At 37.4% G+C, this 19,673-nt stretch overlaps 2 protein-coding genes across 2 annotated transcripts; one reads left to right on the forward strand and one right to left on the reverse strand.

Annotated features, from left to right (window-relative positions):
• alg3 (ALG3 alpha-1,3- mannosyltransferase) lies at positions 1 to 3,959 on the reverse strand. Its single transcript, XM_030160143.1, is given in 10 exon segments — positions 1 to 773; positions 775 to 894; positions 998 to 1,142; positions 1,344 to 1,420; positions 1,991 to 2,196; positions 2,293 to 2,413; positions 2,569 to 2,729; positions 2,857 to 3,004; positions 3,090 to 3,189; positions 3,731 to 3,959. Coding segments are annotated over 10 exon segments (1,602 nt in total). The 5' UTR covers positions 3,945 to 3,959; the 3' UTR covers positions 1 to 463.
• Positions 3,960 to 8,609, forward strand: mul2 (mitochondrial E3 ubiquitin protein ligase 2). The gene is made up of 6 exons (XM_030160144.1): positions 3,960 to 4,048; positions 4,690 to 4,843; positions 5,914 to 6,001; positions 6,088 to 6,208; positions 6,919 to 7,150; positions 7,634 to 8,609. Exons 2-6 carry the CDS (start codon positions 4,727 to 4,729, stop codon positions 8,147 to 8,149), a joined length of 1,074 nt encoding a protein of 357 aa, XP_030016004.1. The 5' UTR covers positions 3,960 to 4,048; positions 4,690 to 4,726; the 3' UTR covers positions 8,150 to 8,609.
• The last annotated feature ends 11,064 nt before the right edge of the window (positions 8,610 to 19,673 follow it).

The following is a 19,673-nucleotide window of genomic DNA, read 5'->3' on the forward strand; positions in this document are numbered from 1 at the left end:
ATGGCATCATCATGTTTATTATAAAATGTCACATTTTTCATCCTTCAGTCTACTGCAACGTCACATCTACACATCCTGTGAATGAACCGAAATGAGGCATTCACAAAAAGAATTTGAGTCAGTTACATAACAAATCGGACAGACAAACAACCATGATTGTCTACAGCTCTGTTTCACGCTCATGTGGAAAATGAAGTAGCTATGGAAAAAGAGGTTTACCCTTGTACTAGAGAATACTGCCACTACTGTGCCACGTAGAACTTAATCTAAAGTTTTGGAACCTTTTCTCAAATACTGTGATTACTTTTTGCACCAGTCAATTGCAGTGTCAAACACATCCCACAAGTACACATTAAGCTTTTGTAACATTTCTTTCGACAAAACATTCATAATTTCCTCAAACCACTAAACTCTTTCTAGCATGAATATTAAAAATTAAACCTGAGAATCCCTGTGTATCTTTTCACCTCTTCAACCGCAATGGACTACTACATGTTATGTCATCATGTAGGTGTACAGAACGAACCCACACATTAGCTTCCTTCACTTTAAGCAGTGAGCTGAGATGAGAAGCACCAGTTGGCTTCTTCCATTCACTGAAAACACCCCAGTCATCTCCCTCTGCACCGGTGATGTCTGAGTTACAGAGAGGAGGCTGGAGGCCGTTCAGCAGCTGAATAGACCAAATCTGATGTCCGGCCTGCTCAGGCTGTGGCTCACTGGCGTTTGTCCTTAACTGGTGTGTCTTCTTGTGTTTCTGGGTGTGAGGAAAGAGGAGGAGCTAACCACAGACAGAGGAGGATGATGAGATGACAAACATGAAGGGCCGCTGAGCTGCTGTTGGTAGAGGGATAGGTGTTCCACGACAGCTCGATCAGACCCAGGATGAGGACCCTGCACAGAATATAGCATTAACAAGGATGTAACATGTATCGATACACTGGGCTGTTTACTAAATACAAAAAGCTGTAGACTTTGTGAAGCTTTTTTTCAGTACCTGAGCAGGTGGGCCAGCTTCTTGACTCCTCCACTCCAGAGCAGATACGGTAGCGTGTGAAAGTACCACACATAAAACTGATAATGTAATGAACGGCTGAAGCACATACCAATAAAGTTAGATGTGAACAGAATCAGCACTACCTGTGAGGTTCTGTTAAGGCTTAAAATTAACACATCAGGAAAGTATTCAACAGATTTGAAAAAAAGAATAGTGATGCAAAGTAGCAGTAAATGTACAGAGCAGTAAGTGTACATATTGTGCATTGCAATCCGAAAATCAAGTGTCATAACATACAATGTACATAAATAATGTGCTCTAGGAATTGATTGGATGAAAAGGATATGATCCACAGAATTTTTCTGAGCAGGTATTTTCCTCTTGCTTGGGTCCTTCAGTAACTCCAGAACATTTTCTCCTGGCCTAATATAAGGAAAAAAGTTACTTAATTTGTGCAATTGATAGACTGCAACTAATTGCACGTTATTAGTTGAAAATATTATCCGAGGTGACTGCTTTTCATGAAGCACAAGCACTGATGTCATAATGTCTTAATGTAATGCAAAAATAACTATAACATAAAACTGATGTGGAAGTATAGTTCATTTGATAATATGTTTATAAGAATGAAAAGTACTGAAATTAATTTGAACAGAAACATGTACTTTAAAGAGCACACAACAAAATGTTTTATGATATTAAAAGAAAGGTTCTGTTATTTTTCTACACTGTGGAGATCTAACAATATAAGGCCATTTAAGAAGTTCTATCTGACAGTGCAGTTGGATGCACAATTGATACACCTTTAGTCTGTAAAGGATTAATAAATAAAACCATAAGGAAACTCTAGAGTACACCAGAGTCCGTGAAATCAACTAATTCCAGAGCCAACGCCTATGGTGTTGCAGAGCTAAACCTGGCACAAAGTTAACGCATGTTTTATTCCAACAATAATGCCAACACTGACCTTGGCACAGCCAAAGTTTCTCTCACCTTTTCCAACGGCGGAAGGCAAAGAGCAGCAGAATGAGCAGGTGGGAAACCAGCAGGAGCAGGTGGAAGTACCGATTCAAGAAGAGCCATTCTGGCAGAAAGCGCCAGTTGACTGTCCATTTAAACATGAACTGACGGCCAAGATCAAATGCTCGGCTTACATAACCAACAGGATTCTCCAAGAGGAAAGGCAGACCAAGCAGAATCTGCAGTAAAGAAAGAGATGGTGATTGGAAATGATAAACAATTTCTAAACATACTGCAGCAGAATATGTAAACAATAGCTCAAATAGGTCATTTACCTGTATGCCTGCACACAGAGACAATTTTGGGATTGTCCTCATTAGACCAAACTCTAATAAGAGGAGGAAAAGTAATCCAGGGGCAAAAAGAAGCACGTTCATTTTCACAGACACTGCTAAACTGTCAGAAGGAGAGAAAAACTGAGTTTAATTATACCATGTCACAGACAGAAAAACACAGTGATAAAGAAAAGAGGTAAAGTAGAGATCTAGATATTTGTAAGGGTATTCCTTATTAATGAAGCTGCAGTGTGCTGTTTTGGAGTCCACACTTGCCTGTAAATGCCACAGCCCAAAGTCCAATATCCGTCTATGAAAAGGTTGACAGCTGCAAACAGCAGCATCATGGCCACTGGGTCATTAAAGAGTCGCAGCACAAAGATCGAGTGGATTCGATAGGAAGCACAACAAACAAAGAAAAACACATATGGAGGAACCTAGAAGATTTCAGAAAACACCATTCAGAATATTAAGTGTAAGTTTCATCAAAGAGCATTATAACACAGTGCCTGATAGCACCTTTTTATGACTAGGATAATTTTCTTCACACAACCCCAGACTGACCTTTTTTGTGCGATAGTATATTCTGAAGACAAGCAGCAGTGTGATGAGGTAGAAAACAGCAAAAATGTACTGGCCCAGTCGAATATTTACACCATGGCTGGTGATGTAGTACAGAGCCATGAAGATATAGACAAAACCAGCCGGATACCTGCAACAAGGAGGTGTTGGGTTATTGTTCAGGACAAATAATTATAACTATAGGATGTGTATCATTGTATCCCTCTGAAACTCACACCAAGGGGCCCGTGTCTCCTTTCAGCTGGGTATAATCATAGGTACCATTGATGACCCCCTCAACTTCATCCATGTAAGCTTTCCAGTCTATCTCAGTATCTGATGTATAGGAAATATATCAAAGTCCAAGTTTATACATCACTTACAACGTGAAACGAGAATTACATGCAATGAAATGTAGTCTAATTTTTCTAAAATATATATGTATGATTATGTCTTGTTTTTAATGTTTATTTAAATCTCTATATCCATATTTTTAACTAATTACACAAACAAGTTAATCAAAGATGGTGAACATTAATATCGAGGTTTCTTTTTTATTTTTTTCATTTTTTAAGAAACTCTTTATCAGTGTTGTTTGTGAGTTATTAACATTAATAGACACTGCAACGGCGCAGAAGCTTGTTATTACGAATACATCCTTAGCAACACAAAGTCAGCCAATTGTTAAAAAATGTTAGTGTCATCCTACACTAGAGCAGAACAGACAATTCCGGGTGGTCATGTAGGGCTATAATTCACTTTGACAGGTGGCAGTGTTAAGTTAGGGGGTCTGCTAACGCTAGCAACTTAGCGTTGGGATACATTCACAAGAAGGGTAAGTCACCATAGCATGCTAACTAGCTACGCAGCTACTTACATGCCACTTTTCGTATAACCCACACATTGATCCCGATTTCCAGGCACCACAAAACCGAAACGACCAGTAAGGTGTATTCTGTCTTAAATAAGACCAAATGTTTGTCGTGCCATAATGTGTTAAGTTTCCCCCATAAAGGGGACGGGGAACCGGGAGACTTTCTTCGCACACCTCCTGCCATCTCTGCAACGTAGAAGGAGGACGCAATGGACATGCGCACCTCATCACGTGACAAACAAATTTGTGAAAACGTCACATCCGGCGAGTGTCAGTGACCAACCGAAAATGTCAATTTGGGAGACTTCTTTTCCCTGACAGGTAAACAATACAGCTGTAGTATCGATTGTGCGTAACTAATTTAGCCTTTTAAACGCAATTAATTGTAGGTCATAAGTTGACATAGGACATGCAGCTCGTCAGAAGTCACCACTGGTTTTATCGCTGCCCTACAACGTTAGCAGCTCTTGGCTAAGTACGTTAGCTTAATGTGACAGGTGGCTCACACATAACTGAGAATTTACTTTTAGCATATTTTATCTTTATGCACAGTTCTAACAAAGACGGAATTAAGCGGCGACTATTGCTTTATCAGGAGCTCATATTTAAAAGTCAATGTTTGAATGTTAAAATAAAGGTGTTTTCTATCTGTGTGTGGATAGGTTCATGGTCTGTTTGTACATTACTCTTTGGTTTTAACCTCTATGAACAGGCTGTCAAATGAAAAGCTACAAGTGGTAACATGTAAATACACTACATCACATACGTTTCATAGTATGATTTCTTCATTGCCAAGAGAGATGGAGAGGTTTAGTCATCCATTAGCTTATACACACAGGCAAAATAGAGAAGAATAACAAGCTAACACTACAGAAGTATTAATAGGAATAATAACTAATGCTTATAATATAAAATAGAGGTTTTTTGTTCTATGTATCATGTGTTTGCCCTCTATACCACAGGTCTGCTGCTACGGCAGAGACAGGACACCCAGAAAGGATGGATGAATTCCCTGTCAGTCTAAGTGAGGTGGTGTGTCTTGGAGCCAGTTTTGCCCTTTCAGGCATCTGCTACTATTTGTACAGGAAGAGCCGCACAACAGTGGACATGCTTCATGTATGATTAACATTGCCTCATATTCTAATTTTATATTTAATTCTGTTTAATAGGGCTCAGTGATTAAAACTATTCCAGTATTTTGACAGATATTGTGATTTCAATATCAGAAAAAAATGTAGCCTACTTTATCAATTTCATTTATAATATTAATAATATGATTAGAATGGTTTACCAAACACATTCCCTTACATCTGTGTAATATTACTTTGTAGTGTGGTTTAATAGCATATTACAACAAGTTTTACTGTTAAAAATGTCACCTGCTGTGATTTGGATGTACACTTGGCTGTATTCTCAATTGTATAAAACATTTAATGGAATGTAGCTACTGTAGTTGTGAACTCTGAAAACAACCTTCACCTTTACATACTGCTTGAAATCCTCTTACATAAATGCTGCACTAATGCCTCTGAACCATTTTGACAGCAGAGGCCAATAATCTAAGTTAGGCCTATGACTATTTGAGTCTCATGCAGCATGTAGTTTGTCTTTAAGCTGTGGACAGATCAACAAGAGTGATTTTCTCTCATCAGGTCATTTAGCTTGAACGATATTTACCATTCAGCCAACTTCTAGTCGAAGGGGTATTGTAGTCATTTTGTCACCTGTCTGTCTGGTCGGCTGTCTGTCTGTCCATTCAAGGACATTATCACATTATCTGAAGAATGCATTGAGATATCTGCACCAAAGTTATCCTGTGAATGTATCTTGGCATGGAGCAGAAACCTATTGAAAACAGGTCACCATGACCTACTTTTTCAAGGTCAAATGGCCTTGTGTCTTGTGCAGTTATAATATCTGAGTACTTTCAAATATAAATATATACGTAATAAGTTTTACACAAAGACAATCTAATCTAAATTATAGGCCAGTAACTTTCAACAGAATCTTGCACTATATTTGGCCAAAGGGTATTTAAAGTGCACAGCATGTTATGTTTATACCCAAGTGTACCAAAATTTAAAACAGGACGGGTACAAAAAGTCAACAGATTTTTGTGCACTAAAAATTCATTTTGTGCCTTTCTTTCATATTAGACCACATACATCTGTTTCTTGTGTTCTCAGGATGCGCCACACTTCAACATAGATGGGAAACTCAAAGACATTCTGAAAGTTACTCCAGGAGCATGTCTAAAATATGCTGTTATCGAAGGTAACCAGGTTTCACTGTTTGTAACACATATGTGTCCTGTTGTCAGCTCTTATTCTCTTTAATTTTCCACATACTTTTGTGTATAGGTTCTGTGCAACCCCTAGAGGAGCCTCTTATGAGTCACTACCAAAAAGAAAGTGTTGGAGTGTTGCAGAAATTCATGTTGAGAGAACACAGGCGGGTGTGGAATGGCTTGTCACGCACATGGTGAGGCAAAATGCAGTACAGAATTATTATGATGTGAATGTTAAAAAAAGTTGTTGAAAAAAGAATCTAGGCTTGACTGTTTAACATCCAATTCATCTAACAGAGGAGACGGTTTTGTTCTTAATTAAAACCCATCGTAACTGTAAGTGTGTGTGTGTTTGTATTTGGTACTGCTGCTTTCAGTTTCTGTTTTGAGATTTTCAAGGACAGGGGCAGGAGGAACAGATCTGTATTTAGGCCTGTCAAAATCTTACACTATAACCTTATTACAATTATTTGAATAACTGTCTCCACTCATCTGTATACTGGATGAAAGTAATATCATTTTCCACTATTCATTAATGGACACCCTTCAATGATCTCATTGTGGCATTCATTGTGAGACACTTTTTTTTATCAGTGCATGTCATTATCACCAATTTCTTTGTATATTTCAGTGATACCACAGGCTTTGTATATTTACTTATGTCAAATCTGTGCTGAGTGTTTACAAAGTGTGAAAGGTCAACAGAGGTGCAGTTTTAGTCTATGTGTTCAGTACTACCTTTTCATTAAGCATACTTATATATACATTACTGTTGCTAAGCTTATATACGCATGTGGCATTACATTATTCTTATTACAAGTAATCTGTATGTGTGCCTGTGTTTAGAAAACACAACTCAAAGAGATTAAAACCACCCCTTAAATTCATTTGTATCTGTTTGCAGGACTGACAGTGAACGAGTCTTGCATGAGAGAGTCAATATTGTGCCATTTGGGCTGGTGGGACCAGATGAGACCACAGTTGAAGTCCTGTGCCCTCTGCAGGCCTCTGGAGTCCACATGGAAATGACCCACCAGAAGTTCCATCAGGCCACCTCCAGTTTGGGGGACCTCTTAGGACAATACCTGAGTGGAGAGAAGCTCAAAGGGCAATTGGAGACTGAGGACATGCTCAAAGTCAGTCATTAAATAGAATATTTAACAGTACTAAGTATAGGCCTTTCTCTGGTATGACATAATCAGCTAATTGCAGTCATTTAAGATGACTACAGCTACTTCACATGTAAATGGTATATTCGTGTAACAGAGATGACATGTATCCATCAGTATTTTCACATCATTTTTCATTTTTTAAGACTATTGATACTCTTAAATGAGCCCATCGATTTATTGATGCCAGTGTTGAATGTCAGTAAATGGCTTACGTAGGTGGATTTTGTTTCATCTATTAATAAATATCATTAGGCTTGTACTAGATGACATAAAATGAGCAAAATAGCCACTAAATCATTAATTGTAATTATTGATATTACAATTAAGTGTCAATTGACAATTAAAGCTGCAGTAGTAATTCATTTATGTTCTGCTGACAAAGTATCAGTATCTTTTTGATAGCAACTGGGACATGAGCACTTAAAACATTTTTTTTTGTATTTTCAGGTGGGTACTATCCTTACAGGTGTAGGCGAGTTGGTGCTGGACACAGATGGCACCCTGAGTCTTCGACCGCCGTCTAACGGTGCAGATTACATTTTGAGTATCACAGATTTTGACACCTTGCTAGGAGAGCACAAGAGCACAGCATCTTGGTGGAAGACGTTAGCCATTGTTTTTGCTTTGGCGGGGGCAGCGGTCGTCCTCTGGGTCGGTCGGAGCTACTACAACCAACTAAAAGTCCGCTGGGAGCTGGAGCGGGAGAGGAGGCAGTTTGAGAGACTGCGGGATGAAGGACGGAGGGTCGAGGCAGCGGCGACGGGCCCCGACGCCCCTCAAGATGCAGCAGAGGAACGCATCGAGAACACCTGTGTGATCTGCCTCACTCAGCAACGGGACTGCATTCTATTAGACTGTGGACATGTGTGCTGCTGCTACCAGTGTTACCAGGCACTTCCACAACCCCGATGCCCCATATGCAGGCAGATGATCAACAGAGTGGTGCCTCTTTATCACATGTGAAGTGGTCTTTGCATATGGTCTTTACACCTCAAATTGTACTGTACTGGACTATATTGAATATACTGTCGAAATCTAAGTAATCAGGGAATAGTGCAAATACTTCATGACAATTTAAGTGAAATCCCTTAAATTGTCTGTGTAAAATGAAGTGATAAGAAAGTGATGTATTTCCTACATGTTTGTTCTGTGCCTTATTCAGGTCATTTCAATGGCTGCTGCTGTTTCACAATAATAGGATGTAACTAAATAGCTGTCTACTTTGTCAAAAGGGTCTACACATTACTTTCAAGCAGTGTCGACAAACTAATATCACATTTTGAGTTGCTTTAAACAACTAAACAAATACACATTTTTGCCAGCGAGCTTGAAAGAATTTCAGTCACCCTGATGTTAATGTGAAATAAATGCTCTGTGGACAGGTGAGTGTGAGCGAGACAATAAAACATTGTTCTTAGCAATATTTGTGCAGTGCATTTTACTTAACTTCTGGGTCATGTTTGAAGCACTGTGATACAAGTGGCTCCTACTGCAACTACATGAAGGTGGCAGATGCCAAGAGCCAAAAACTGATCAAGAGAGGAGCTCTGCAGGAGAGGAATCTGACACCATGAGAACTGTGACAGAGAGGAGAATATCATCCAGTCTCCTGTGTCTCCTGCTGGTAATGCTAATCACCAACTGCACTGCATTGTGGTCAAGACAGAAATGCATTTTTTCCTTAAATGTTTGATTGAAAGCAGAAAATTGTGTTGTCAAACTCTATACCTCCTCTCTTTATCATGTGCAGCTATACCATTATTACCACTTGTTCAGAATTTTACATGAGTGGGTTTTTTTAGCGGTTTTCTAGTTCTCCTTTTAGACGTAGTTTGACAAATGGAATAAGACATAAAACGACTTAGATCCATATCTGTGGGAGACTCAAATGTTTTACAGTTTTATACTCAGTTATGCACTGATCAGCCATAACATTATGACCATTATGACAGGTGAAGTGGTAATGATGTTAATGTGGTTACAAATGAACCTGTCAGGAGGCGGAATATATTAGGTGGCAAGTGAACATTTATTTCAAAGCTCTCTAAAAGCTGATGTACTGGAAATACACTGAACAAAAATATAAATGCCACACTTTTGGTTTTGCTCTCATTTTTCATGAGCTGAACTCAGCAATCTAAAACTTTTTCTATGAACACAAAAGGCCTATTTGTCTCAAATATTGTTCATAAATTTGTCTAAATCTGTGTTAGTGAGCACTTCTCCTTTGTCCTTTGCTGAGATAATCCATCCACCTCACAGGTGTGGCAAATCAAAATGCTGATTAGACAGCAGGATTGTTGCACAGGTGTGCCTTAGGCTGGCCACAATAAAAGGCCACTCTAAAATGTGCACTTTTACAGTATTGGGTGGTCCAGGGGGGTCAGAAAACCAGTTAGTATTTGGTGTGACTACCATTTTCCTCATGCAGTCTTCTTCATGAATTCTCTGAAACACCTTTGGAGATGGCTTATGGTAGAGAAATGAACATTCAATTCACAGGCAAAAGCTCTGCTGGACATTTCTGGTGTCAGCATGCCGATTGCATATTCCCTCAAAACTTATGACATCTGTGGCATTGTGCTGTGTGATAAAACTGCACATTTTACATCACAGGTGTCAAACATGCGGCCCAGGGGCCAAATCTGGCCCGCCAAAGGGTCCAATTCGGCCCCTGGGATGAATTTGTGAAATGTAAAAATTACACTGAAGAAATTAACAATCAAGGATGTTAAAATAATTTTAGCTCAATTCAATCTAAAGTGGATCAGACCAGTAAACACTATCATAATAACCTATAAATAATGAAAACTGCAAATTTTCCTGTTTGTTTCAGTGTAAAAAAAAAAAAAAGTCAAATTACACAAAAATGTTTACATTTACAGACTAGACTTTTACAAAAAATGTGAATAACCTGAACAAATAAGAACAACCTGGAATCTCTTAAGAGAAGTATGTGAAATTTCACCAATATTCTGTCTGTTATTAAATGTTTTGTGTATTTGTAGATTCACTGTGATCTGTAAGTTACAATGTACATGTATAAATGATAAACTGAGGTGTAATACTGTTAAAATTGCACTTATTTTTCTTAGGAATTTTCAGGTTGTTCATATTTGCTCATGTTGTGTTCAAGTACAGTTTTTAGAGGTAAACATTTTCATTATGGAATTTTACTTTTTTCACTCAAAAACGTAGAGAAAACTTTACAGATGACATTATTTCTATGTTCTTATCCTATTATTTATATTATTTTACTGGTCCGGCCCTCTTCATATCATTAGGCTGTATGTGGCCCCTGAACTAAAATGAGTTTGACACCCCTGTTTTAAGAGTGGCCTTTTATTGTGGCCAGCCCAAGGCACACCTGTGCAATAATCCTGCTGTCTAATCAGCATCTTGATATGCCACACCTGTGAGGTGGATGGATTATCTCAGCAAAGGAGAAGTGTTCACTAACACAAAGTTAGACAGATTTGTGAACAATATTTGAGAGAAATAAACCTTGTGTGTACACAGAAAAAGTTTGAGATCTATGAGTTCAGCTCATGAAAAATGGGAGCAAAAACAAAAGTGTTGCATTTATATTTTTGTTCAGTGTAGTCATTTTGGCAAGAATCAGGATCTGAGCAGCTTTGTCAAAGGCATAATTATGACAGTTATGTGACTGGGTCAGAGCATCTCCCAAAACAGCAAGGCCAGAACTAGAGAGTTATGCATGGGGTGTCAGGAGGGTGGCACGAAGACTTTACTGAGTAATAGAAATGTACACTTGTAATTGCAGAAAAAGAAGAGTTTAGCAACGCTTGCCCAAAAAATTCCCTCACAGATGAGCATACCCTACTTCAAAAACATTAAAATACTAAAGCTCAGTGGGAATAAGTAAAGGCAGCATTAGAAATCCAATGTTTTATTTCCAAATCGAATTGCAGTAATATTATTCATTGTGCATTTCCATTAATGTCCTTTTGCTGTTGTTGCCTATTCAGTCACTCATATTGTAATCTTGGTCCAGGAAAGTTTTGATTTGCTGCAATTTTTCAACTATATTGTCCAAAACTGGGGTGGCAGACATCGAGGCAAGGCATTTTTTGTGTTGCCACCCTATGTCCCGACTGTATATCTGACCCTTTACACTGGCCTGAAGTGGGTAATACCCCCCTAATAATGGTCTAATACAGGACAACCGGATCTCAACACAATCAAGCATCTATGTACACTCACAGTCAGTGAAAACTTTGAGACCATATTTTTCGACATAATTTTTATTTTGAAACCCTAAACTGGAATTTTTTCATATGAATCATTTGTTTAGGATATTGGCATACAGAAACAAAAATCTAAAGTTTCAAGAATCATTTCAAAACAAGAAACTTGCAAAAGAAAATGGCATCTGCCAAACACAAAGTCACAACAGTAGCAGTCCTGGTCAGGAGTTGTCACTCTCTCTTGCCCTGGTCTATGGTCAACAGAGCCTGTGATGTTGTGGCGTTCAACCAGGTTTCTGATTGTGGGTTTGGAACAGCCCATCCATAGGCCTGGCTATATCACTGTAGCTCAAACCGGCCTCCACCATACCCAGTGCCCGGAGACGTTGTTCACGTGATAGACGTGACATGATGCCGTTCACTGGACTAACAATGGTGGCCTTTTTCGGGCCTTTATATAGGCCTTCAAAACCAATGCTCAAATTGTTGAGTATTGCTCAATGTGTATTCGGTCCACTTTTGCAAAGAGACCAACCCATGTGCAATGAACCGTGACAACATGACAGCTCATCATTATCTCAACTACCTGAGCACTCAGTCATCAATAAATCTGCAATGAATAATTACAACCCCCCTACAAGTAGAAATATGCATGCATTTCTACCTCAAAGTTTCTATTGACTGTCAGTATACATGCAGATCTTACATAACGGAAGGTGTGTTTCTGCTTCTGCATCTTTGAGTGATCCCAGGAACAACCGCTTTTACATCAAACAGCTCTTAAACATGAGAAAAGTAGTTAAAGTCTGAATAGAGACATATGTGTCACAGGACTCTCAACATGATATGAATTTTTTTTTCTTTCTTTTTTATTCCAGGCACAAATGCTTGTTGACAGCACCTGGTGTCTGGAAAGACATGGGTGTTGTGAGTCATCAAGCCTTACTATTTCTGTCATTTTTAACAAGCTGTGCGAAGGTGTGGAGAAAGATGAAAAGCCACTTCCAGATTGTTTTTCATTTAATAGACTAGTGTGTGGAGTGGAGGCGCCGGGAAGGTGAAGAGTGGGGCATCAAGCCTGAGTGAGTGGGGGACAAAAAAAAGGAGCAGGTGGGGGACACAGGATGCCATAAATCTTTTTCAGCGGTCATAAAGGGCTCACTTTGACAAATTCTTCACAAGCTCCCTCAGCAGAACAACAGCTGGGGCTCTCGGAGACAACACTATTAATGCAGTACCCACAGACCTTTGTGGGCAAGGAGAAACCAAGTGTGACATTTGATTTGTTCTTCCCATTTAAAATGTATAATTGTGAGGATAAAAAGACATCTCTATGAAAACTCTATTTATATATTTACTGCAACACATAAATAAGCTCTAACATAAACTGTGCTTCTTTTTGTTGCAGTTATTTTTAGAGAAAAAGATCATTGTATGTAAGAAATGTAAGACCGGGTATTTTTCTGTATTTTGATATATCTGTATGACAATAAAGAATCGGACACTTAACCACTAGGTGTCCATCTTTCTACACTTGAGAGAGTGAAAAATATACTGTTGTGGCAGACAAGTGAGGGAGGACACGGTCTAAATGGACGCCTTCCAAGTCATGTGCAGTCAGTGTAGGCTGTGAGATTCTGTCTAATCTGTTCTGAGAGCTGACAAACACTTTGGGTGATATGATTATTCTCTAATTGGTCGCACTTCATGCATGCAGAGCGTGGTTTGTGATAATGAGGGTGTAGATGGTGGCGGTATGTTTAATGAAACCGCATGCATTAGTCGAGCTGTTTTTATTGATGCTATAATGAAGTGTCTTTTCTAAATGCAGTCTTACATTTTTAACTTTAAACCTTTTTCAGACTTTTGTAATTTTACTTACTAATCTCGTTTTTTTAAGTATGTGTTTGTTTTTGTGTGGTCTTCTGTAAACATAATGTTACCATGTACGCAGTTAATTGCTGCATTAGATATGAACTAAATATTACTTTTACTATTATTATTGAGAAAACTGCTAGTTTTCTCCAATACAGATTTACTGAAAATGCATAATATACACTCAGCAATATATGACAGCACATTCACTTTTAAGTGTTTTCCCATTTTAAAGTTTAGGAACCACAAAAATAACGTCAGAAGTATAATATATTGAGTATGGTACACAAGTTACACCATTCAGAATTAAGTAGATGCACAGCAACACATGACTACAGATGTAAATAAACAAAAATAAAAACAATAAAAGTGTATTAACCCTTTCATGCATGAATTATGCATGAAATCATGCATATAATTATTAATTACTATTTTTATTCTTCTTTAGGCATGAAAAAAACAAACAAACAATGTAATTGAAATATTTTTCTGAACCTATTTTTCATGAAATTACAAAAACGTCCACTCAGCTGGACACCATGTGTTTCATTTTTGAAGCGACATACTGTGTGAAAACTATGAAATAAAAACATTTTTAATGCTGCTAGTCTGATCTTTTCTCACATTTTAACATACTATAATACTATCTATTACACACTCAGATAATATGCACAAAAAAAACATTTTTGTTTAAAAAAAAAAAAAAAAAAGTTAATTGCAGTCTATTAACAATTAGCAGTTGATTTATACTCAAATATGTCACTGCAGATCAGGTTTATCAAGAACAGGAAAGTTACAGTAATGGGTTGAATTACAGTGTATGGGATAGTGCATAAGTGTCCACCGTGTTGGCTGATAAGGAAGTAAAACAACAAATACAAGAAAATACAAGAGAACAGCTGTGGTGTAACTGTCCACTGTAGTGACCACTATGCATGAAAGGGTTAATTAAAAATTAAATAGATCAAAATATTCAATAATGCCCAGATAAGTTCAGAGCTTATGAGTTTTCCTCCTACAGAATAGAACATTTTTATCAGGAATTCATCGAGATCCAATGTTCCCGTGCTGGGAAATCCTCAAATTTCCATTTTTACAAATACAAATTGTTGATATTATTTGTTATAGTACAGTCAAGCCACAGAAGATGGAGGCAGCGCTGTATTTAACAAACAATAAGGGTGTAATGAACAAATGGCAGAGTTCCAGTTCTGCAGAAGATGTTTGGATAAATGTGTGAAATCCTGACACTCCATGACCTTATGTGCTTGTGTTTCTGACACGGAGGGAGACAGGGGGTCTTATTTTAACTTTGGTGACCAGCCACGAGCAGACACTCCACAGCAGACAGAGAGGGAAACAATAAAGATGAGGTGTCTCAGGAGAGAGAGAGAGAGAGAGAGCCACCACAGCGGGCGATGGTCCCTGATGCCAATTACCGCTGTCACCCATCTGCTTTGGTCATGCAGTGAAACGTGGGATAAGTGACCTACTTTTTAACTGTAGTGTGACTGCAGCGCTTCTTCCCTCATCAACAAACCAAGCACTTTCTCCCTGAGGAAACAGAGACAGGGATGTATCAAAGGGAAATTCACCTTGGCCAGATATACAGATTTATTTGACATGTCAACTTGACATTTTGTTGAACTGATTAACAAAGTCTGTGTTCTCAGAACAAGGAGGACAAACCACCAACAGATCGAGGAAGAATTTTTGAACTCATCATAAATCAACTCAACAGGTGACCATTAAATAATTAACAGACATTTTCAGTCATCGGCCACAGATATACTTTTGATTCCACCCAGAGATTTCTCAATACACCTATCAGAAATGCTATTTTATTTGTTTAACCCATAAAGACCCAAATACCCACCAGTGACCAAAAGCATCTACTGATCTAAACTGTTTAATACCTGTTGATCCACTAATCATATCAATTCATGTAAATAACTGGTGTAAAATGCAGTTTGTCCTCTTTTCATGATCATCGCATATGACCCATTTGGACGTTCAGAGGCTCTGTAGTGAATGTGGAAACACCATCATCTTCTATAACATTGATTCACCAGTAAAATCCATGGAGTTGGATTAATGAGAGTGGACAGAGACACTTGATTTAAATTCAATTAATGACAGATTTTACTGGAAAAGTCACGTTTTATCTGTTTTTGATACAATAACATGATGGTTAAAGTACATGATCAGTAATTAAATTTAGGAAATTCTCCTGTTGTCACTGAAAAAACACAAAATAAAAAGGATAATATTTTGGTAAATAGTGATAAATCATTTAAGAAAGGTCAAGTATAGAGAAAAATTAATTTGGGAACTGACACAAAAGTAGCACTTGGTCTTTATGGGTTAAATATTAGTTTTAGTTTATTATTTTATTTTGTTGCAGGTATTTCAATGTATTTGACTAATGTCAGCATCAAATATGTCTGTGTTACTGTCTGTGGATAATTTCATCAAATCATTGAGGGTATTTGACTAAAACTGTTCACTGCTCATAGAGTGAAAAATTTTTTCTAATTGTATGTTTTTCATAATCACAAATGAAATTCTTTATTTACAGGACTGGCAGCAATAAAATCAACATTAAAATCTCAACACTGGCAAAAGTCCAGAAAGCTACTTGACCCTTTCATGCATAGTGGTCACTACAGTGGACAGTTATTCTGCAGCTGTTCTCTTGTATATTCATGGATTTTGTTGTTTTAATTCCATATCAGCTTATGCATCATCTCATACACTGCAATTGATACCATTACTGTAACTTTGCTGTTCTTGATAAACCTGATCGGCAGTAACACGTTTGACTGTAAATCATTTTGTAATTGCTATTAGACTGGGGGGGTTTTTTGTTTGTTTTTTGTTTGTTTGTTTGTTTGTTTTTGTTTTTGTTTTTTTAACTTTTTTTTGCATATTATCTCCATGATGTAAGTAGTAACTAGTATTAGAGTATGTTAAGATGTGAGAAAACATCAGATTAGCAGCATTAAACATGGTTTTCACTCAGTATATCAGTAAATACATGTTTCTTTGCTTCAAAAATTAAACACATGATGTCCAGCTAAGTGGACATTTTTGCAAGTCTATGAAAAATAGGTTCATAAAAAATTTCAATCGCATTGTTGTTGTTGTTTTTTTTTTTTTCATGCCTAAAGAGGAATAAAAACCCTCTGGAAAAAAATCTTGATTAAGGTTCTCATAATTCATGCATGAAAGGGTTAATATCCCTACAGCAGTGGGTTCTTAGTTTAGGATCAGTAAATCAGCTGAGATTGTTACTAAAAAAGAACAAAAAGATCCGATTACCAGTGATCAGAAGCCAAAAGTGCTTCGTATTAAGGCAGGGGTGTCAAACTCATTTTGGTTCAGGGGCCATATTTAGTCCAATTTGATCTCAAGCGGGCCAGACCAGTAAAATAATGACTTAATAACCCATAAATAATGACAAATCCAAGTTTTTCTTTTTGTTTTAGTACAAAAATCCCCCAATTAAATTATGAAAATATTTACATTTTACAAAAAAAACAAGTGAATTTCCTGAAAAAATAGAAATTTCATTTGAAAAATTAGTGCAATTTGAACAATATTATGCCTCGACTTATTATTTATACATGTACATTTACACACAGTGTTACATAAACATTTGGTAACGGGCAGAATATTGTTAAAATTGCACATTTCAGGTTGTTCATCTTTGTTTTTATTTATGTATTTATTTGCATTTTATTGTTGAAAAAATAGTTTTGTAAATGTAAATATTTTCACAGCATTATGTTATTTTTTTCACTTACATTTTTTCCACATAATTTTTCACAAAGAAAATTTGTAGTTGTCATTATTTAGGGGTTATTGTGTTGTTATTTTTACTGTAGCTCACATTGGTCTGTATGTGGAACCTGAACCAAAAGGATTTGGACAACCTTGACTGTTCAGGTTAATTTTTGCACTTTCATCCCGCGGGCCGGAATGGAGCCTTTGGCGGGCCAAATTTGGCCCCCGGGCCGCATGTTTGACACCTGTGTATTAAGGTTTCCCTGTCAAAAAAAAAAAAAAAAAAAGACTACAATTTTCCTCCTGCAGGTTAAGTGTTAAATATGTTTTGAGGGTAGTTACCAGTACTCTAACACTCCTCGTACCTGCTCTGCTTCATATACACTGTTGCCCATGAAGTTTGAATAAAGTATTTTTAGTTCTTATGAAATGATTGTGACGATGTGATTTATTCCTGATAAATAAAGTGTAACTGGGACTCAGTATGTCATCATTGTACCAGGTCAAAGGTGATTACTGATGTTTAGAAACTGGAATAAAAAGAGGAATGTGTCAGAACAAAATTATTTCAACTTCATGGGCAACAGTGCAAATACAGTTTTCCTTTGACTGATTGAGAACATATTGAGGACATACATCTGAAATCTTTAATATATCCCCTCTGGACTGAACCAGTCACCTTTCATCACTTTGGCTTTGTCCCCTGTGCATTAGGTGGGGGAGGCGGAGTGTGCAGCTGCCTCAGTTTGCTGTAGACTACAGCTGTGAATAATTCTATCTCAGCTGTGTGCTCACTGATCCAAGGGCAGGATCCCTGCCAATGTTCCCACAATCTATTGGAGGATGTTTATGCAGGAAAACAAACAGCATTAATCTTTATGGCGAGGAGAGGAAGGGGATATACACAGTGCTTTCATTTGGTCCATGGCTGCAGATGATTTGTGTCTTTTCTCTTTTCTCCTTGTCCTTTCTACTATATTTTTAGTTTGTCTGAAATGTACACCTGCTCAAACACACACACAAAACCTAAGAGCTGATTCTCAGGGAATTGATCCTGGCCCTGAGCTTCAGGCCTGTTATTGGTGTTTTTCCTCAGCTAGTGTTCCTCAAGGAGGAACATAGTGTGTGTTCTCAAAGTGTGTGTCTGTGTGTGTAAGTTCAGCAGCGTTTGGTCGACTCAAGGGGAGAGATGGATGGGGGGTGGGGGAGTGGGGGTGGGTGACTCAGCATGGTGATTCATTTGTAATTGGAGGCAGTGCTTCAAGAGCACACGCACATACGCATTTCTTAAGGGTGAGCGCCCTTGTCAGTGATGATGTGATTGACTGAGCGACCCTGATCATTAAGAAGCGTGTACTTGGTGAAGACACAAGGGGAGAAAAAGGGAAAGAAGCAGAAAGAGAGAGATGGGGCTAAAGGACAGAGACACTGAGCAAGATCGACCCAAACCTGGATGGACTAAAACACTGAGGTTTTTTTTCAAACATATAAAGGTTATTTAGGATTCTTTCATTTTCAGACCAAAAAGAAAAAAATGTACAGCGATATGTCAGTTGTTGGTCACATACTTATTGAACAGAAAGTAAAATGAGTTACTATATAGCTATTTTTTTCCTGTTTCTGATTATTGACATTTATGAAATATTGGATTAAGAAAGATTTTATATTAAATGAAAGGTAGAGGATTGAAACATAGAGCATATGCCTTAAGTCAGGGGTGTCAAACCCATTTTGGTTCAGGGGCCATATTTAGCCCAATTTGATCTCAAGCAGGCCAGACCAGTAAAATAATGACTTAATAACCTATAAATAATGAAAAATCCACGTTTTTGTTTTTGTTTTAGTACAAAAAAAAAACACCAATTAAATTATGAAAATATTTACATTTTACAAAACAGATGTGAATAACCTGAAAAAATAGAAATTCCATTTGAAAAATTAGTGCAATTTGAACAATATTATGCCTCGACTTATTATTTATACATGTACATTTACACACAATGTTACATAAACATTTGGTAACAGGCAGAATATTGTTAAAATTTTGGAGTTAGAACTAAAATTTGAACAATTTCTACAATATTACATCTCTTATCATTAACAGAACTACAGATCACAGTGGATCCATAAATGCACAAAACATTTAGTAACAGGAAGAATATTGTTCAAATTGTACATTTCGGGTTGTTCATCTTTGATTTTATTATATATTTATTTGCATTTTATTGTGAAAAAATAGTTTTGTAAATGTAAATATTTTCACAGTGTAATGTTATTTTTTTCACTTAAATTTTTTCCACATAATTTTCACAAAGAAAATTTGTAGTTGTCAGTATTTATGGGTTATTGTGTTGTTATTTTTACTGTAGATCACATTGGTCTGTATGTGGAACCTGAACCAAAATGACTTTGACAACCTTGACTGTTCAGGTTAAGTTTTGCTTTTTCATCCTGAGGGCCGGAATGGAACCTTTGGCGGGCCAGATTTGGCCCCCAGGCCGCATGTTTGACACCTGTGCCTTAAGTGACTGTAAGATTTATCCCTGAAAACCCACCAGGGAAAGAATAGGTTATTTCATTGTTTATTTTTCTTCAATAAATTTTAACATTTAGCTGAA

This window comes from Sphaeramia orbicularis, chromosome 17 (assembly GCF_902148855.1).
Source record: "Sphaeramia orbicularis chromosome 17, fSphaOr1.1, whole genome shotgun sequence".
Lineage (NCBI taxonomy): Eukaryota > Metazoa > Chordata > Actinopteri > Kurtiformes > Apogonidae > Sphaeramia > Sphaeramia orbicularis.